Source organism: Rhinolophus hipposideros (assembly GCF_964194185.1).
Source record: "Rhinolophus hipposideros genome assembly, chromosome: 18".
Classification (NCBI taxonomy): Eukaryota; Metazoa; Chordata; class Mammalia; order Chiroptera; family Rhinolophidae; genus Rhinolophus; species Rhinolophus hipposideros.
Genome location: NC_138064.1, coordinates 52,297,055 through 52,319,435, shown reverse-complemented (window position 1 = coordinate 52,319,435; position 22,381 = coordinate 52,297,055). Strand labels below are relative to the sequence as shown.

At 40.0% G+C, this 22,381-nt stretch overlaps 1 protein-coding gene across 1 annotated transcript in view; it reads left to right on the top strand.

The window, feature by feature from the left end:
• AMPH (amphiphysin) overlaps positions 1-22,381 on the top strand; it is a 237,470-nt gene that overhangs the window by 108,228 nt on the left and 106,861 nt on the right. Inside the window, exon 2 of the mRNA XM_081080325.1 lies at positions 12,962-13,042. Coding sequence (XP_080936451.1) covers positions 12,962-13,042 — 81 coding nt within the window. The remainder of the gene's footprint in view (positions 1-12,961; positions 13,043-22,381) is intronic.

Sequence of the window (22,381 nt, the reverse complement as noted above, 5' to 3'; positions counted from 1 at the left end):
AAGAGACATTTATCAAGTGGCAGAAAGAATTGCCAGCAAGCCATGGTCTAAATAAAGATGGTTCCATAGTCTTTATAGTCTAAATAAGGCTGGTCCCATTAGCCCTGAAAGATCCCTCTGTATTATAGAAGTTTCAAGATGTGACCTTGGCGGGCCAGCCCGGTGGCTCAGGCGGTTAGAGCTCCATGCTCCTAACTCCGAAGGCTGCTGTTTCAATTCCCACATGGGCCAGTGAGTGGGCTCTCAACCACAAGGCTGCCGGTTCAATTCCTTGAGTCCCACAAGGGATGGTGGGCTCCGCCCCCTGCAACTAAAATTGAACACGGCACCTTGGCTGGGCTGCGGCTGAGCTCCTGGATGGCTCAGTTGGTTGGAGCTTGTCCTCTCAAACACAAGGTTGCTGATTTGACTCCCACAAGGGATGGTGGGCTGTGCCCCCTGCAACTAGCAAAGGCAACTGGACCTGGAGCTGAACTGTGCCCTCCACAACTAAGACTGAAAGGAGAACAACTTGACTTGGAAAAAAGGCCTGGAAGTACACACTGTTCCCCAGTGAAGTCCTGTTCCCCTTCCCCAATAAAATCTCTTTTTTTTTTTTTTTTAAAAAAAAGATGTGACCTTGGCAATATGCTTTTTTCAGAGTCATATCTGTTGGGTGAGCAAATTGGATTGCATAAAATCTAAGCTCCCTGTCAACTCCTTCATACTGCAGTTTAAGGTAAAGATATTAAATCAAGGAAAGGGAAAGAATTAAGCCTTACTAAGTACTTTTCAGAGCCAGGCACCAAAGTAGGCACTTTTGCTTCTGTTCTTACTTATCTTTCCAGAACTGGGGTCTCCCTCGTTTCTAAAGATGAGAAAACAGGCTTAGTGAAGTTGAAAGTTTTGCAAAGGTTATCGATATCTCATAGACAATCAAGTAGGGCCCTGTTTTTGTTTGATTTTCACACTTGTTTTCTTTCCATTGTGCCCATGCTATCTCTCAGAATTCAGAGCAGTGGTTCTTCACCTGGTGGAAACCATGAACTCCTCCTAATAGAGGGCCTATCCATATTATATTTAGGTGCCTACTCTCAGGTCATTCACGGACACCTCGGAATCAATCCATGGACCCCAGGGGTACAGCCCCTCACCTAGAGAGAAGCCATGGTCATATTTATTTTCCTCAAGGGAGACCCCCCAACCCATCCTCGTGTTGTTCACCCTGCAGGTCTCAGTTGGAGATGCTGTGTTGCTGTGATTGTTCCTCTAGGTGCACTTTCATCGAAGAAAGGGAAAGTTAGCTCTGGGGTGCAGTCTTAGAATCCTAGGATCTCAAGATAGACGTGTGGGAACCATCCGCTGCCGTCAGGTAAAGATTGTTCCGCACTGCGTGTTAGCATGTTGGTAATTCTAAGAGCTGAAATTCTTGAGCACCTATTGCTAGGCATTGAAATAAAAGTTTTACATGTAGTTTATCATTTAATTTTCACATCCACACTATGAGTAATATACTGGCATTATCTTTAATTTACAGGTGAGAAAACTGCCTAGAAAGGTGAAGAGCCTTGTCCAGGGCAGATACCGAGGGACAGGGCTGGGGTGTGAACCTGCATTGTTCTAAACTAGCACCCTCTTTGTCACTTTGATGTTGCTTAATGTCCCTTTGTTCCTACCTACAGGGAACATTCACTATTTTAGCTCTCTATTTGTTTGTTTCTTTTTAATTAAATTTTTATTTTGAGAAAATTGCAGACTCACATTGCAGTTGTAAGGAAGAAGAGAGAGAGAGATCCTGTGTACCCTTTACTCAGGTTACCCCAGTGGTAACGTCTTGCCAATGCCGCAGGTAGGATATTGACTTTGATACAGTCAAGATACAGAACATTTATACCACCACAAGCATCTCTCATATTGCTCTTTTATTTCTGTACTACTACTTAACTCCTGGCAAACACTAATCTGTGTTATATAAATGGAATCATGCAGTATGTAAACTTGGAATTAGGATTTCTTTTATTTAGCATGATTTTCTGGAGACTTATCTAGGTTGTCACAGCACTAGGAATAGAGACAGTGGAAATGTAATGGCTGTGTGCGATGTCAGAGGGATAGTGGATGGTAGTAGTTATCGCTGTGTGAGGGAGATAAATGATAAATGTCTATTACATTGTTTTGTACACCTGAAACTAATAAAAAATAAAATAAAAAAAATAGATAAATACATAAAATAAAAAATAGGATAAAAATACAAGCCATAGAGTAGGAGAAACTATTTACAAACTACATGTCTGACAAAGGACTAGTGTTTAGAATATAACTCTTAAAACTCAACAGTAAAAAACACAATCAATTATAAAATGTTTCTTTTTTTTTTTTAAACTGCTCCCAAACCAGAAAATTCACATGCTCAATGGGGCTTATAACTGAGCTAATCAATCAGTAATTACTTTGCTCCCACAATCCGAATTCCTCTCTCTCTCTTAAATTTGATTATTTTCTCTTGAGAAGTCTGTATGAACAAGGAGAATCTCCTTTAAAATGGCCTGAGGATTTTGGATTCCTGTGTAGTTCTGCACCTGTTTTTGTAGGGACGACTGGAGAAGTCCATAAGATGTGTAGAGAGGTGAATCTCTTCCCCATTAAATAGTAACCTTAAAAGATATAAGTATGTCATGTGAGCAAATATGTATGGCAACATCAGGGTTAAATAATGTTACACAAGTTTCTTTATTGCAGGACTTCTTGGAACTTTTAATATAGTCATAGCGATAGGCAAATTTATGAAAAGCTTATGAATTAAGCAATTGACTATTGTCAATTTTCTATCAGTGTAAGTTCATTTCGGCTTTCTTTAATACCTATTATGTGGGTTCTTTGAATTCTTGGAACTGGTTGTAATATCTTACCAGTTCATGTATTAATTAATGAGTTAAAAAATAATCTTTGACACATGCTCATTTTATATTTTTATGGACATTGTGATTGTCCCTTTTTTTTTTTTTCTGATTTTCCCTTTTTTATCCTTTAATAGTATTCTTTAAGAATTCACCAAGGGATATATAGTATTTCATATTTTTCAAACAGATTTGACCCTGGATTTTTTTTTGTGTGTGTGTGTGTGTGGGTGTCTGTAGATTTCTGAGATTATATCCCACAGAACGCACTTTGGAAAACACTGCTTCAGAAAGAACATGGTAAATGAGAAGTGCAGCTGAAAACTAAATACCAGCCATACATAAACTTCAAACATCCCTGCAAAGTAGAAAGGAGGCAGGGATTTTAATTCTGATTTTGCTCCTGATTCACATGGGGTACAGAGCAGATAAGCCTAAATTCCTATAGAGACAGGACTCAATCCTACCCATTACGGAAGGTTTTAATCCAGGCCCTGAACACACTGCCTTACTGACTGTGTCTTTCAGCCACACCTGAATTTGCCCAGCTCAACCTTTTGATTCACCCCTTGCAATACAGGAGATTGGTGATACAGAACAAAATGTCCAAAAACCTTTCCTGTGACTTCTAATTAGCAAATACTCCTGGGCATGTAAACTAGGTTGCCAGAATGAGGGAAGTTGGCCGCATTTGTTGCAAATGTGTTTTGGGATGCCAAGGTTATGGGTTAAGGAGGTCCTGAAGGTGAGTGGTGGCAGGAGCGGGACTTTTAGTGCTGTTGGGTCTGAACAGGTATAATGAGATTGGACCTGGACCTGGACACTCGGGGCGGCCAGATGGGGGGAGCTGTAGTGAGTCCAGCTCTGCATTACACTCCCTTTGAGTTGATCACCTGCCCTAATGGAATGATCTTGTCTTGACATCTGTGGAATCAAGTGAGATTTTGTTTTGTTTTCCTAGCACCACTCCTTGCTGCTCCTGTGACTCACTCTTTGTGACCTAATCTAGAGTGACCTTATAAAGAGGTGATGTCTTCCTAGGCGTTCTGTGAGCCAGAGGCCAATCGGAAGGTTTCTTTCCAAAGGAGGGTAGAGTTTCGAAAACACATGTTTTGTATAACCTGAATTCAGGATATTTGAATTAATACAACAACCTATTGTGGATGGAGATGGTGTCACATGGGTTTCACTTAAAAGTATGGCTCGAGCGGTCATCAGCATTCCTGACAATGTGGTACAGTATTGGGCTGGTAATGTAGAATGGAAGAAAATGACTGAGTTATCAAGGGAAGCAATTGACCCCCAGGCTGTATCTCTTTCCCTGTTGTTTCCTTTAGGGCATATTGCCCAGTGGTTAGAAGCTGACTCTGGAATCAAATTGCTTGAATCTCAGGCAGTCACACATCAGCTCTATGACTGTAGTCAATTACTTGACCTCCCCAATTTTCAGTGTTCTCATCTGTAAAATGAGGGTAATCATTGTAACCTACCTCATAAGGTTGATGGGAGATTTAAATTCATTTTTAGATGTAATGCATTTAGAGCTGGGCTTGATGTATTTTACACTTGATCTTAGCCAAAAGGCGGAGAAGTGATGCTTGATGTATTTTAAATTTCCATAGATGATAGCTAATACATTAGGGAATTATAAAGTTATTAAGTGGGGCATTAATAACAAGTGGGGCATTAATAACAAGAGGAAGAAAAGCAAGAACATCTTTATTTGTTTTCTTCATTCTCCTTTTTACTTGTTTCATACCCATCAGCACTAACAGCTCCCTCCTGCCTTAGGCAGTTTACATTCCCCATGCAAATCCTGGGTAGGGCTTAGTGGACGTTTTGTTTTACCTGAGACGTATTTGTGCACCTATTCCTTCAAATTTGTACTGCTGGTCAGTGTTTTCACACTGCTGACCCATCTGCAGGTAGAGTGAGTAACTGAGGTCCTGGGGATGCCCCTCAGAGTCTGTGTAGGGGAACCAGACGGAACTCTCCCGGGCGAGTTCCCTGAGATAGGGCCGTCCCTGGCTCCATGGCCACTGCCTTTGCAGCAGCTCCTCCCCAGAAGAATGGTCACCAGTTCACAGACACGTTTGTTCTCAAATATCTGGCCAGTGGTAAATGGGGGAGTATCTTCTTCTAGCTAAGGAGCATGAGGATTAATTAAAAATGATCTGATGAGGTTGAAGATCACCGTATTAGCCTGCACAATACTGGCGTGAGACAGCACTGTGTCCTGGTCAGGGACCCTGGAGAAGGACAGTCCGGTCCTTCCCAGAGCCTCAGGATGACTCAGGCTCGAGCAGACTTCCAAGGCACCGAAATTTGGTGTAAATGTTGTATTCTGCATTGGATGCTGGAGGTCTCCGGTTTCATAGAAAACTAGTTCAAAGACAAGGTGACCAAACCCCGAGGGAGAGAATGGACGGACACCTGACTCCCCGGAGAAGAGAAGGGCTTTGGATGCCAGGGCTCACCATCTATTCATCTTTGCCAGATCAGTATTCCTCAATCCACAGTTTTTTTCCCTTTTCTTTTACTTACGTATTTTTTTGTGTGTGAGTCAGAGGACTAAGGTGTCCTCACCTTTAAAGACTGGGGAGGATAGAAGAGAGGATAGTCCTGAAGTCTGAAAATAGTGCAGTGTATGCCCATCGGCCGCTTCAGGACAAGCAGCCACTGTGCTGGCATAGCGTTGGTGGCCTCCCTCCAGTCCTGGGCTATGGGACATTGCACAGTGTCAGAGGGCAGTTGATAAATGTTCTCTTGCTTGCTGATCAATGAGTGGGTGTATGGACAGACGAACAAATGAATCACCTGGGTGTGGGCAGGGGTGGGAGAGCGACTTTCCATGTCCTGCCCAGAAAGACCATGGCCATCCCACGTAGTTATCTCCTGGATTCAATGGATAACGTATACATGATTGTATGTGCTTTTTAAAAATAAAGGCAAAGTATGATGAGAAGGACGTCTCTTTGTTCAGAGAAGACTATATAGTGTGATTCTCTTGTTGACTTTTAGAGTCTGGCTTAAGGTACCGTGAATCACCCACAGTGGAAGTTTGTCTAGTCTGAGCCTTCATCCAAGCATAAATCTCTCTAAGGCATGCCAGTGGCCAGTCCTGCTGAATTCCTTTAACTATTACTCACGTCCCACTATGCAGCTATACATAAACACATGTCTCTGATACCCCCATGGCCTTCCTCTAAATACTTCATGGTCTGCCTCCTTTCTTCTTTCCTGTTTCCCCACTTATGATTGAAAGATTCATTTTGTTGTTTGGGATCACACCTCACTGTGAGTTGATCTTGCTTATATTTTTGACTAATTAACTGACATAATTTCCATGTGGAATGGAAGATTGTGAATTTTTTCTTTGACTTAAAATGCCAACTACTTTTTCGAAAGCTGCCAACATAATATTCTATTCTTTATTTTAAAAGATTAAGAAGGAATGATTATTCTCTTACTACTACAATAGTCAGTGTTTAATTTGCACTGGACTATGGGAATTTGAAACTTGATCAGCATTTTGGCTTTACACTATGGGGAAACTGCCTAAATAGAAGAGTTCTAAATTTTCAGTAACTCTTACTTGGGAACCTTATATATGAGCAATTTTTCTAGAAAAGAACGTGAGACTCACATCATTGGAGCAGCCCTTACAACCCAAGCTGAGGAGCTAACTGCTGTAGGAGACACAAAGAGGATTTATTAGAAGAAAAAGTTACCATATTCCTGCTATTCTTTCCTGTTTAATTTTTTAATTTGCCTGTGTCATGATATCTTTCAAGATCAGATCAGAACTTCGGCTGAGAGGATGAGCACACAGCCAGCTCTAGAGGAATATTTCAGAATCTCATTGAGGGGAAAGACAGTTTGAAAAAGCTTATTCAATTTAGAATATTATTTTGCATTTGAAAAAAAGCAGCAACAAAAGTAGCAACAGAAATCTTATTGTTTTAAAACAGTAAAGTGTCAATGTAGGTGAAATTATCTTTGAAGGAAAATACTAAGTCCTAAACTAAAATACACGAGGCACAGGATTTTCTTCCTTTTGCCTGTAGGTGGAAAGTGTGTCATGTTGTCAAAATCTGATTATCAGATGCATGAATATATAGTGGCCCTCCTGTGATGATAATGCTGACAGACAATTCAGGCTTAATTGCTATTTTGAACACAGCCCGTGGAGAGGTGAATGAGAGGCCACCTAAATTATAAACTCATTGTCAAATATTGTGACATAATACAAGGTAAAAGACGGATTTTTTTTTTTTTTTTTTTTTTTTTGTCATCTCGTTCTAGGTTCCAGCATCTTTGGTGCTTTAAGATATTTTCCATGCAGCAGATCAGTCTCATCACCTGTATCGAAACTGCTGGAGAAAAATCACTGCAACTGCACAACCATGCTTCCTTCCTCAGCTGGGTCTTCAGTTCCATCCAGAATCTCGTGGCGTGGTTCTGGGTCTCACCTTTTCCAATCCCACATCTAAACCAGTTTCTTCTCCCTGGAGCCTTCACCACAACCTAGACCCCGAGTCTCAGCCGGTCGTTCACTCAGCCTCCACAGCACAAACTTGAGGTCACCCTTGTCTCTCTTCTTCCCTCACCATTTTCATCTCATAAGCCATTAAATACTGTGTATATTCCTTAAGGATTGGTTTTATCTGTTCCTTAGCTCAGGCTCTGTCATTTATTGCCCGGGCTGTTTAAATAGCCTCTTAACTGTCTTGCTGTTCCAGTGTGGCTCACACAAATCTAATCATGTGTCTGCCTCTGGGGGAATACTTCATTGGCTCCCCATGGTCTATGCAAGGAAATTAAAGTCTTTAGTCTTGCAGAGTGCGCTTTCCACAACCTGCCCTCTGCTTAGCAGGCTAGCCTCATCTTCCCCAGGCCCACATCTCGCGTCTGGTGCAGCTCTGTCACACAGTCTGTCCCTAGGCTGCAGCTTCCTTTTCTGCAGCTGCTCACACAGTGCTCGGCAGGCAGTCTTCAGCACGGCAGTCTAAATTGGAGACAGAATGAACAGACTCTCTTCCCTTCCCACTACGCAGTGTGCTTTGCATTCTTCTACAGGGGAAGTATCTAACATGATAAATTTATTGTAGATTCAAGAATTAGACGATATTTGAAATACGACTCATTCCATTCACCTGTTGGATGAATAAATCTCTTCGCTCACCTCCAATTATTGGTTAAGCTCAAGTAACTCCTAGGACAGTGAGCTCATTACCTCTATCAACAAGCTAATTCCCAGACAACCATGATAAAAAATTTTATGCAAATGTTTCTTTATGTAGCTTTTATCTGCCTGTGCTAGTTCTTGATTTTGGTTTCTGACGGGCCAAGTCTGATCCTTCTTTATTACGGTGGTCTGTCCGATATTTGAAGACAGCTGTCGTCGGTTCCCCGGGGTCTCCTAGTCTCCCCGGTAATATACCAGTTGTGTCAAATCTTCCTCTTACCTCGTTGGTGTCAACTCTCTTTGCCTTTTGGGCTCCTTTAGCTGGCTCGGGCTGTGCATTTATGTGTTCACCGGCCAGGCCACCGCAGGAATGCATCCAGAAGCCTCTCCCGGTGGCTGTCACGCTGGTCCTGCAGCCTGAGATGACAGCAGAAGCATCACTTCAGTGACTCATGTTGACTAAAGTCATTAGTTATATTTAAAGGCAGAAGCCATGTACTCCTCGCATCCACCCTGTTGCAGTTTGGTTGAAAGTTGAATACATAAATCTGGTACTTGAACGATTATATTTTTGACCTGAATTATATCTGTAGAATTTTCTCGTTAGAGAAACATATCCAATGTTCTCCCCAGCTTTTTGACAATGTAAGCTAATACCATTGATGGAATTATTCAGTAGGGTTAGATAATAACATCTGTTATACATATTTATTGAACATGAAATCTATGCCAGGCATCATAGCTCAGCATTTCTGTGTGTCTCCTTAGTAGTTCCACTCAGTACGTGAAGTATGTACCATCAGTACCTTCACCTTACACATGATCCACTGAATTAGGTGTAGGTCCCTGAGCGCCGCCTCTGAAAAATCTTTCTTCAGGTTGGCGTTAAGTCACTCATCAATAACTTTTGGAAGTCTTTCACCCAATTACCAACAAGTAAACTTACTTGTACTAGAATCTATTATATAAATCTTTTACATACGGGATATCAGTACATTAAACCCCTGTTTGTTTGTCTTTATGATTTTTTCTGATTACTTTAATTGAGGAATTATGGAAAATACAGAAAATTATAAAGAAACAAATGTTTTATTTTTTTAAATAAAAATTATAAAAGAAATAAAAAGATTCACCCTTGTCGTTTTAATATTTATGTTACTGGATTCCTCCAGCTTTTTTTTGAAATAAATTTGCAGTGAGGAATAATACGTCTTTCATATTATTCATATGTAATATTGGCTATGAAAAGAAATTGAGTGATACTGAATAATTGGTAACGTGTGTGAATCTGCATACAATTTTATTTTAAAATCTGTCTTTGCTTGTTACCACCATATGCCTTTCTCTCCCTAAATGACTTGCTAAGGCCCAGGACCTTGGTGTCTCACCACCCTTCCAACCATTGCTCTTTGAACTACATGCTGCCTCCCTTGATATGTAAAAATGCCAGGATGGCAATGGGACTTTGTGATTCTCCTTGAGAAATTAGGATTTGATTCAAGAAACCTTAGTGGGACTTAAAGGAGGGAAATAACATGTCCAAAGAGGCATATTAGAAAAGAAGAGTTTGGCAATACTGGGAAAATGAAAAGAAAGATGATGATGGTAGAATCTGGTGGTTCAGCAAGGTAGTGCTTTACTTTCAGATAAGAGATGACAAATGCATGGAAAAAAAGAAGAGTCATGTAACTTATTTTAAGGAGAATGATTATGATTTTTGATGGATTGATTGGACATGTGGAAATAATTCAGCACCTGTTTTGGATACCACTTCTTATGACCATATTCAAATTTTGATATCTAGAGAAGTTTGACATTTGTATTTCAGGACCATATTATAGGCATCCATTTTTTGGGTGGCTCAGCCCTTTGGTACCGTCTCTGTGAGGAAGGCACGGTGAAGACTGGGGTGGAAGTCCTGGGTTTGAATTTGGGTCCTGCCAAGTTGCCTGACCTCTCTCAGTCTCAATTCATTCTTGTGTAAAATAGGGATGAACAAGCTACTATGACATCGGCTGAGAGAACAGGCACAAGTCCTAGTGTAGCGAGTGGCGTGGAGAAGGTTCTCAGCCGAGGCTGGCTCCCTTTCTGCCTCTGTCCCAGGCCCGTCCCATCTCTCCTCTGTGGCTGTGCCATTAGGCAGTTGGCAGCAAGATGTGGGTGTGCTATAACTCTGGGAGTTTGGGTCCTTTATTAATTTCCTTAGAAGAGAAAGTGTGGGCTTATGGTGTCATCCAATTGTAATTCTTTTATCTCTCTTTACACCCAAGATCAGTTTTCGTTGTTGTTGCTATTTTAGTTATACTGTACAGTTGCTAGAAATACCAAAAGAAAGGAATCATGATTTGAAATTTAAATAACAGACTTTCAGCAAGAGGTCTGCAAAAGACTTCCACTGTTGTAGATGTGCTGCCTATGAGATATGCCTTTCTTAGGGTGTGGTAACTTGGAGGAATATTGAATGAGAATAGGACAGTAATAGTTTGATGTATAAATCCTACTTGCTTCCTATGAGACGGAAAAGACGATACATGGATGGTGACAGAGGTATCAGATCTCAGAGTGGGGATTTTCCTGAGGGTCTCCTATAAACCACCTACTAACTGTGATCCAAAATAAGTATCAGATAGGAGTGTTGGGTAAAATGAAGACGTAACTTGGAGATCACTTTCTGCAGTTTCAGGCACATGCTGGTTCCTCAATAAATGTTTGTCTCTGTTTCTTCCCCCCACTCTCTGAGACAAGTGTTCCTTTTCAGTAACATACAGAGATGTAGAACTGAGCATTAGACTTGCAGCTGCTCATGAGAGTTCGAGAGCCTTCCCTGGACCTTGTGAACTGCTCTCATCAGAAGGGGTGCTGCTGGTTCAGTGACTCACCTGATCTAGAAGAACTAAACATTTATGAATTAGTAGACTTTAAGAATTTTTTAAAAATCCATGTGGTAAATACCAGATGTCTTTCCCCTGATACTTTAGTTTTTGTTTGTTTGTTTTTGTGGTGGGAGGTCATTTGAGAGACCTAGCTTTAAAAAAAAAAAAAATAAAGAGAAAGAAAGGAAGGAAAGGAAGGAAGGAAAGAAGGAAGGAAGGAGGGAGGGAGGGAGGGAGGGAGGGAGGGAGGAAGGAAGAAAGAAAGGAAACAAAATTCTTGTTTCTTAAAGTTATTATACTTAGAATAAAATATGGGAGTAGATGGGGGAAGACCTTGTAATAAGGCCAAGAATCCCAAAGTCATTGAATTTTACTTTTCTTGTAAGTGGACTGTGTAATTTTGCTTTGCCTTATCTTTCTTACAATAGTAATAAAAACAATAGTCATGATATCGTGCATTTGCACAACACTTCTCAGTAGATCTTGTTGTTAAAGTATCATTTTTCAAAAGGTAAAGACAAGATTTTCATAAACATGAAATAAACGTGTCATAGATTTTATTCAACTCATTAATTAACGAGGCATCCATTGAGGTGTCAAAACTGATGCAAAGTGTATTTGAGGAGCTGGGTATCTATGGACTATGTAACAAAGGGATTTTAGAATAAGATTGGTGAGTTAGATCCAAACTAGTTAATGTCCTACAGGTCATAAACAATAATCTTTGGGATTAACTTGACTATTGGACAGAAACGATTTGCATTTCTTCCAGACAAAATCTTCTCATTAACCTCTGTCCCTATAGGGCTGTAAGTAACCCAGACAACAGGAAACCACTCAGAAGTGGAAGTCCAGCACTGCACTGAAGGACACACAGGGATCTTTTGTGTCTTCCCAAGTTTTAGGTGACTTTTCTCACTCTGTCTTCGCATTGGAAGCATCATTGAAACTTGTTAATTTGTACAAGGTTCTATCTTTGATTTTAGGAAACAAATTAGCATAACCTGATATAAGATCTAGCCATAAAAAGTGCTTTTTTTTTTTTGTGGTGGGAGGTCATTAATGCCTGAATGTTTATGTTTCATAAAAACATATGGCAGTGCCATGGGGTGTGTGTATTCTGAGCAGGCAATGCTTGTGAAGTTTTGACATTCTTGGATGAGTTATTGTTTTAGATATTAGGTGTGGGAATATGAATAAGGAACCCAGTTGTGGCTCTTAGCACCCTTCTGTTCCGTCCAAGGGTAGCCTTCTGCTGTATCTCTGAGAAGTACTTCTCTTGTACGTCCCTGTGCTCTGGGCAAACAATGAGTAATGATTTCTCCAGGGGTCTCTGCTGAGGCTACTTCTGTGGCTGGCATGTAGTCCGACACATTCCTGTCTGCTAGAGCTTCCAGCAAAGTATGAGTGAGCGCCTCAGAGCATTCCCTGACCTCAGCTCTAATAGATACTACGATTTACAGCACTTTGCAATCCCCTCATGTTGCTTATTACACACTGTCTTTGGTTTGTTATTTTTGAGCCTGCCTTGTGTACTCCACTAGATTATAAATTTCTGAAGATTAAGTGCTAGGGCTTTGTTTTATTCGTCTTTGTGTGTTTGGATGACCAGTGCTTAGGTTGGGGCCTTGTGTAGCCCAGTGCCCCTTGGAGAGTTTATTCCATTGATGGGAATATTGGAAGATGGTGGGGAATAACTTTCCATATGCCTGACTCCAGTAATTCTAATACTATCTCTGTGAAATGATTTCTCCAGGAGTCAAATAACCTTGGTTCACTGTTTAACAAAAAATTGAGTACCTATTAAGCATCATGCACTGTGCCAGATGCATGGGACAAAAAGACAAGGCATAGCTTTTGTCTTTAAGTCATGAGTGGCCTACTGGAGAAAACAGGTATGTCAATAAATAAATGCAATCTACCATGACACCTGCTCAAAGTCGCACAAGCTGTGAGTGATGGAACTGTAATTATCGTTTGAAACCATTATGAAATCAAACCATTTTGTTTTCTTTGCAAATTAGGTCCTTCAGAAGCTTGGGAAAGCTGATGAGACAAAAGACGAACAGTTTGAAGAATATGTCCAGAACTTCAAACGGCAGGAGGTAAAGTGCATTTACTTCGTTTCTAGAGTGGGAAGTGGGTTGGCTCTGTTTATGTTCTAGCATATAACTAAAATGCTATAAGTTGAAGACTGGGGTTGCTAGTTTCGTGGACTTTCCCGTGGAGGGCCAAGGAAGCGAGGCAGTAGGCACTGCAGGAAGAAGGCTTGAGTTCTAGAATCTCAGGAGATCAAGAGTTTGCTTCTCTGGAGCTTTTCGATGCAGATTACTGATTACAGGAAAGATGATGTTTTTAGTGATTCATATCCCACTGAGTATTAGTAGTAGTTAGGTACTTTTGGCAAAATTACTTTGATTGCTGCCTGCTTCAAAATCATGCATTCTCAGTGGGGGTTATATCTCCCCCAGGAAGGTGAAAATTGGTTTTGGTAAGCGAAAAAAATCTGTACTCTTTATCATGTAAACAGATATATGGTAAATCCATGCTATTAAAATTTCATGGTGAGGGCGATAATTAGAAAAAATATATCTAAAAAGGCTCCTCAAGGGAGGCAATAATGAAAAAAACGGTTGAGAAACATGATTTGTGATATTTGTTCCTTTAGTGGTCTGCTACGTGTTTAGCAGACACTTGAATAAACAAAACAATTTTTAAAATTATTTTTTTATATCTAAGGCTATCTAAGGCTATAATTGGCTATCATATCACTGTTTAGAGAGCATGCATGAGTGTCAGGGAGAGAAAAGATACAAGCACGGTTCTCTGAGGTTAGAAGCTTCAAATCTGGAGGTCATTCTGGAGGTGGGGTGGGAAGAAGTCTGGGCCAGCAGACTCTGGAACAAGGAGTTTGGACACGGGGACAATGTAAGGACATGGACTTATTTTTCTTGCTCTCATTGGAGCTACCAGAGGATATTGTGGCCCCAGGGATGTGTATGTGAGAAAAGAGACAGGGGTCTTGGAGAAGAAAACAGTGATAGAAATAAAAATAGATCTTGTCCAAATAACTGAGTATTACAGAGAGCTTTGGATTTATGAAGGTAGAAAAGGGAATTCCTAGAGAAATGTTGAATGTAGACCCACAAACTCAGGGGTCTCCTAGTTTCCCCCAGGGTAACAGATTTTCCGCATCTCCCTATATTCTCACTCAGTGAGTTCTCTTACATTCTTGTGCATTAGTATAACACTCAGACAGGTCATTGTCTTGGATTGCAGCAACTTCCCACTGAAAAAACTTGTCAAGCAGGGCCCTGGTCATTTGCAGGGCATTCCCAACTGTTTGCTTTAAGGGGTTGGATTTAGATAGAAGTGACTCATGTTTACAGTTTTCACTACTTGAAGATTTACACTCTGTCGTTTGAAAACTAGTCTTCCTGCCTGGTGTGTCCCTGTGAAGCTAATTAGTTCTTTGCTCTTGGATTTTTTCTCTATCACTTTTATGGCATTATGATGTTAGCACCCTGGAAGGCTAACCTTGGGAAACATCAAGTTCAGGAATGCATTCATAACTAGGAGTACTTTGCATTTTGCAATTGCAGTGAATTTTTATTGCTCTTGTTTGGACTTTGTTGACTGAACCAGGTGACGTTTGTTTTTTGTCTCAGGTAGTAGAAAAAAGTGCAGTTGATGAAATCACCAGTTTCATTGGTTAAATGATCTGTGCCACTAGGACCTGCAGCATGAGGTGACTTTATAATGCTACATATATTTCTGTCACTACATGGTAAATGTATAAAATGTATAAAATGAAAATATGTATGATTTATACATTTTCAAATAGTATGTTATCATTTTTGAAGACCGACATCTTAGTTCTCTCAAGATGTCAGATTTCAAGATGTTGGTGAAACTTCAAAATTTGAGGAAATAAAGTGAAACAAATGGAATGGAAATGTAGAGATAGAATTTCTCAGTCTTCTGACCCCCTTTGGTTTTCTTTGAAAATATTTTTGCATCTTGCATTTGAACATACTCATTTTGATATATTTTTGTTTGTTTTCATCAGAAAGAGTAAATTTTATAGTCATTTTAGTGCAGTGAGGAGGGATGGTAACTTAACTCTGTAAATTGGAGGGAGAGAAGATAGAAAAGGAAGGTGGTGGGAGGAGATAAGGAGAAAGTTCTTAATTTTCTATAGAAACATATTAAAGGTTGGGAAAAAGAGCTGAACTGAATTTCTTAATAATCTGTAGAGGGAAAAATGTCCCTGGAACCCTCAACATGTATTGGTGACCAATTCACATGTGTTGCATATGCTGAAAAAGGTATGGTGCTTGTGTAGAAATATGAACCTAGGAAGGAAGACCTACCAAGATGTAGTGACCTTTACAAGGCCTATGATTTTAGTATTAATATAATTATCAATCATTTCTCTAAAGGCAGAGGCATTGTCCAAAGACAACATATATTAAAGACATTATCTAATGTAGGAAATCTAGATTCCATATTTTTTCTATGAATATATATTTTTCACATCCCCAAAGATACTATTTACAGTATAAAATGAACTACATTTGGATTTGTGCATTATATTATAGTCATCTGATCACACTCAATTGTACTTAATCAAAAATAGACCATTCTAGAATGTTCTAGAAAGTATTCAAACATTTTGGGCCCTGATGATCTTGCTTTTAAATTCCTTTTAATAAAATCATAAAGGTCCTCATAATTATTGATATATTCCCTACTTGTTCATGGAATCAAAGGTGGCAGAGGGCCTGATTGAACTGTAGCTTGAGGCTTAGCTTATGTTTTATTCCAAATCCAATTTTTTTTTTTTTTATCCCAAACCTCTTTTCCTGAAAGGTAGCTTGTGTTAGATTGAAAGAATGGATGAAGGGTCTGTACATACTCTCTTGGTTGTCCATTGGACTCCCCATTGCTGTAGGTTTTGTGGTCCAGTTTTCACAAACTTCTCAGTTAGGACAAGAAAAGTGAACTCCTCTTTCAGAAACTCAGAATTTCCATGATGATTAGTGCCAAGGAGAGCAAAGATTCTAGAAATCCAAAGGAATAACAAAACCTAACTGCAACATTTATTCCCCAGAGAGTTTTCTTCTTTCTTTCAATTTTTCCTGTCTCAGCAGAGCTGCTAACAAGTAGCGGAGTGTGTGAACACTGGCCTCTTTCAGTTCACCTGGTTGCCTGCTGACAGATCCATTAATGAGCAGAGAGAAGGTCCCAAAGTGGGTCCCAAAGGATGGTCTCAGGCTTCCCACCCTCTTTCCTGCTAATAAACTTCCCCACTAAGATGCCATGTCTGTGGTAGCAAGTGTGTTGATTAACACAACAAAATAGCTCGGGCTGCTTGGGCCCAGGTAACTATTTGATCATTTCCAGTGAGTAGAGATGTGCGCACCTTACTGGAGGTATGATCTGAGGATGAGGCTTCAAATAAAGGAAAAGAGCGTCTCATTTCTGATGTCTGCGACTTCTCACTCTCTTAAGTACCAGTTCTGCTGCTTTTCTCCGTGCCTTTCGCAGAGCTATGGCCTAACTTTGGTTCTGTACAAACGAAGAAGAAAAGAACTATTGGGACCTTGAAACTCTCCAGTGGTGAGAATTTAGGGCCAGTGGTTCCAATTATTAGGATAACCCGGTGACTGGGAGCTGGAGTCATGTCTTCTCCTTACCGATCTCTCCTCGGCACAGAGATCCTGTTGGGCTGCATTCATCTTTTAGTCTCCACAGGATCCAAGGCTTTGCACATAAGAGTAAAAATATGTTAAACTTGAAGCTGAACTCGTGGCAGAAGTGATCATTTTGAACACATTCCTAGAGTGTGTTTTTATTTCTGGGATGTTGAATATTGTATGACATCTTGTAAGCAGTTTGATGACTTTTTGGTACATATGTATGTAAATAGTTAAAAATAAAATTTATAGATGTTTTAAAAAAGAATATAAATATAAAATATAGCCCCACATTGTGTTGTGCGGATAAAATTTTTACTTATGGCAAATCACATTTACATTTGGAAAAATTTTACAATTTGCTTGAGTAGCTAGGCCTAGCAAGTACTCTAGAGATTGTTTTTAAATCACAGATAACCTGATGTGAATATGTTAGTGTATCCACCTTTCATTGTATTAACAGTGACCTTCCTCTGAAATAGCCACTGCCTTGATTAGATGTGAGCCCATGGGTCTGTCTGGGGTAATGATCCAATTCTAAATGCCAGCATTCTAGCCCAGAGTGTGGAGATCCTGTCAACCCACAGAGCCTCCTGTCAGGTCACCACACCTTCTGGATTCTGAGTAAGAACCTCAGGTGGTGAGTTTGGGATTATGTGTGATGTGCATACCTCACATCTCTTATATTTAGCAGGCATGATTTTAGAGGCAGTGGCAGAGTTCCCTTCTTCCCACAGTTGTTGACCTTGGAAACTGATGCCCTGGGAAAATACATATGTCCCTGGAAGAGGTAATATATGTGCTGCTCACACCTTAATGAGTTAATAAGGCTCTTCCTAGATTAGAAATCTAGACATAGGGTCCTAAGAAAAGATGAGGAGTACTTACGTACCTAGGGGTCAGATAAGTATAGTAAAGAGAAGGCCTTAAAAATCAAAAGATCTTTCAAAGCAGCTGAATTAGCTGAGCCTTTCCTCTTTCCATATTTATACTTCCTTTGAGAGTGAGAGGTCTGACTTTCATCATTTTCAATACATGTATTTATTTGTGCAGTCTCCTTTATGTAACCTGTCTTCTGACCACATGGGCCATCTCCTCATCTTCTGTGTTGCACCGGTCAGCAGTGGTCTCTGCCCTCTGGCTGTGGGCTGATTCCCATCAGCCTGTGCTTCCCCTGCCTCCAGGTCCACTGGCCAAGACTCACCCCCCACTCGGAGTACCAGCTGGGGTTCCCCCTGCCTCATTATTGTCTGCTAAGAGTTGTCTCTGCCCTGGCTTCTGGCACCATGACCTCCGAGAGTTTTCCCCGCCATCCCTCACTAACTCTGGTTGTGCATCTGTGGGAATAACTGAATTATTGAACATTGGTACTTAATGCAATTTTATAATAAGGGTCTATTGTTATAAAAATCCATGTGTATGGGACAAAGGTGACCCATTGCTATACATATAAGTATACAAATGATAAGCATTATCAGTGTCCTAAGAGAGTTAGCATTTATATAGTCTGGTAACTTATTGGGCAGTCTGCTTTTTGGAATGTAATAGGATGGCAGTTACTAATTTAAATGTATGGTTTATTTGCATTTACCCTTCAATAATTAAAATGTGGTCCCCCCCATCTTATCAGGAATCTCATACGAGAGGTGTAGTAGAACTGGCTCTACCTGTGTTCCCTTGTGGCCACAGTAGAATTCTCAATAGTAGAATGAGGGCTCACTCATGCCAGGGTAGCTCTGGCATACATTATGGGTTTATTATTTATGGAGCATATTCCTATGTGGTCTGTTTTTAATACTTTTATCTAAAATAGATATTAATCCAGGTCACATATTTGAGAAGAGAAATCATTTGTTTAGAGCGAAGGGAAGGTAGCAAAAGAAAAAATTTAAATTGTGATAAGACAGGTACAGCAGGTCTTTTTAAGATCACCATGGTGATTGAAATTCAGTGTCATGCCATTCATGCCATTCATTAACAGTATGTTATTAAGTGTGGGACTAAGTGTCTGATTGCCTTCACATTCAGTTTATTTATTGCCCATTGGTAGATCTGTTAGCAAGACTCATGCCTTAAATTAGATCAGGCTTATCTTTGCTTCTTTATGTAATGGACAAGGCTGTTAAATGGAGTGTGTTAACCTAAAAAATAAAAGGCCTTTCAAAGTGAGAGGCACCAAGCATTTATTGAGATCAATAAGAATAGCTATTTTAGAAGCGTTGATTCAGACAGAAACCCAAATGATGTCCCCATTAGGAGACAAAGACAATGGGTATTTATGACAAAGGGAAGGGGAACAATTACATCAATAGAAGGAAGGCATTTCTATGGGTGCAGATAACATAACACAGTGGTGTTAATTCTAAGCAATGTTTTTAATTTTCAGTCCAGTGTCATAATAACTGCTTTCCTGTTGTCTTGCAAACAGCTCTTTTCCAAGACACAAGGTTGCCTAGGCCCCGTCCAAAGGTTATTTTGCCCTGTTTCAGCATTCCAAAGGTTTGAGATATAAGACATGCACGGCAGTTCTCTGGCATGGCAGCCCCGGCTCTATTTTAAAATGGCTCTATTAATATTATTGTCTACAAGAGAGAGGAAAGTGTTTTGATGATGGATGAAGACCCACCAGGTCTTAAGTGGACATGGCAGATGAGGAGGACATAATTCTGGTGACATTTCAATGAAGAGTGTGAAAGGGAAGCTCCTACTGAAAGTCATGCCTCAAATGAAATCTCCCCAATAGAGAATTAATAGTCTATAGATCAAGAAAGGAACGTAGAAATGGGGCAGGTGGTAACTCTTCCTTTAATGAAGCATAACAAGTAAGACACAATACATGGAGGGGTGTGATACACTCAATCTGCACTTAACCAAAAACCTCTCTACCCATAACCTTTGTCATCTTAAAAAATAGATCTGACTCCACACATACATTTTACCACAGAAATACCTCTGACCCTTTGTCTGGGGTAGTTCCCATAAATTACCTTCTTAACAATATGTATTTGATGACTTGGAAAGTTCTTGGTTGGTTTTTGTCTCTTTTCAGTCCCTTGCTTTTTAGGACAGAAATTATTTGTAGCTCCAAATTGTTTTTGGTTCACATTCAGAGCATTAAATCTTTCTTCAGCTGTCCCCTGATTTGATCACACTGGCCCTTATGGTATTTGGCCTGTCAGTTGTGAAGTGGCTTTTTACTTTAGGTATCGCATTAAGGTGGCTGATCTGAATCAAGGTGCTCTGGTGTAATTAGGCAGAAAGGCACTTGGTGGGGTGACTAGTTGGTGATCTGTGTCTGATGGTGTCATTAAGGAACCACTTGCTCCAAGCCATTCTTCTACTTCCCCCATCACAAATGCTTCCTTATGATTGGGCTGCCCTGGCCTGACTGACATCATTTGTTCAAGCTCTTGAATGTCTTTCCTTAATGCCAACCTACAAGGTATTTCCTAATGTTGTCTGTGCAGTACCCTCAGCCAGGATCTCTTTCTCTGTATACCCTAGTAGTACATTATTCATGTTTATTCAATAGCTCTTGTCTCAGTTTTCTGATATGACAGTTATTTAGATGTGTATATATGTCCTCATTAGAGTGTAAAATATTTAAAGGAAGACATCCTGTCTTAGTAATTTAATAAAAACCTTCCATGCCTTCTGGCACCTTCTGATGCTTAGTAAGTATATTCCTCCTTGTCACACACACTCAGTATTCACCCTTTGTCTTGGATATTACGTACGTCCTCACTCATTCACAATCAAAGCTCCTCTTCATTGTCATTTATTTATCTCTTTCATCGTAAATTTTGGCAGCAAAATAGTCCTTGGAGAATGGGATATGGCCTGCACTTGATTCTACCATGGGTTATAGAGACTAGAGCCAGGCTCAGGCCCCTCCCTGGATTACAACATGTCCTAGTTCCCTGCTACTTCATATCTGTCCACTGGCACTTATAGCATTTACAATCTTCTAAGAGCTTTACATACTTTTACTGACTTAATATAATAATGAATTTTAATTGTTCAGAAGAATGTTTTTCAGTCATTGAATCCTAATTATATTCACCAATTTGCAGATTTTTTAAAAAAGGATTGTGTTTTGAAGCAAGCTCACTGATCTCCAATAGGATAATATTTTTACCACAGAGCATTAATACATATAATTGATAACAGCAACAGCTAATTGCTTCTGAGAAATTCTGAGAGAATGGTGAATCTTGCTGTCTGAATTTATGCTGGATTTCCATTATAGTTTAAACTCAATCATACAATATTCTGTGGGAGAATGTGTATATGTCTGCATCTCTGGAAATAAAGATTACCTAGAGTAGGGGTGTCCAAACTGCGGCCCGTGGGCCAACTGTGACCCGCAATCCATTTTTTATTGGCCCGCAGCAAATTCCACAAATATATTTAGTTTACTTAAATAAACCAGGTGAGGCAATATGTACTTCACCTCGAGTGAGTGGCTGTTTGTGTATTTTACCGCATATGGCCTTTGGTGAAAAACATTGAAAAAAGTTTGGACACCCCTGACCTAGAGATACTCCTTGTTCTAGCTAGCTATAAGTTTCTGTGAAGATTCTGAAATATTGAAAACCATCGTAGTGTGCAGATATTTTCCAACATTTGACATGTTTTATTACCAACTTTCAAGGACATTTCTAGGTTATTTGATAGATGACACCATGTTTAGAACAATGATATATAACTATTCCGACTTCCATTTGCTTTGCATTTATTGAGTGCCTTCTGCATGACAGGAATGGATCTAGGTTTTTGGGAAACTTCAGTGGAGCAGACAGACAAAGGTTACTGCCACTGTGGATCATACATTCCAAAACGGGGCAGACAGTGAAGAAAACACAGTAAATAAGCAGGTTATATTGTATGCCAGAAAATGAGAGCTGTGGGGGGGGGGGAAATCAAATAAGTAGAGAATAAATAGAGCAAGGTGAAGAGTGTCAGGAGGCTAAGAAGCAAGTTTCAAGTTTTGCTTCAAAAGGGATCAAATAAATAAGACTTGTAGCTGGGGGAGGGAGTGGGGTCTTAAGATTGCAAAAATACATGTATACTAACGGAACTCATTTAGTAGGAAGAAAAATGCGATGATCACCAGTGAAAGGGGAGAACAGCTGACTTGTGTCCTTGAGTAGGCAGGAGGAAATGGGCTCCAGCACACAGCTGGGGGGCTGGCTGGAGCTGGGAGCAAGACACTTCACTAAAGGTAACAGGTTAAAGGCCAAGTGTAACTTTCCTGGGGCTAACTGTCTATCAAAATCATTTCTTGGATGACTCAGCACATAACTATTGAGTGTCTACCAAGCATAAGGCATTGGAAACAAAATGATGAATAATTTATAGTTCCTGTCCTTTTCAAGCTTGTGGTCTGGTGTGCAAAAGCTTTTGTCATTTTGAAGCAATAAAAATAGTAAAACAAAATGATACAGAATCTTGAGATGATGTTACTGTACTTCCATCACTATGATGCATTTTGATATCCTAGTTTCACCATGGAGCATTAGCGCATGTGTATATTCTCACCCCAGATGGTATTCTTAGAAAAAATGATTTCTACACCTTCCCACAATCCCATTTCCAGCTAGACTCCTCAGGCTCAGTGGGTCTCCACTTGTTGTTACTGCAAAGGCACTCGCTCTGTAGAGCTGCTCAAATAGCATACTAAATGCTCATGAAATGGTTATATGATTGGCTTTGAGATTGTTAGTTTTACTGATTTATATTTAG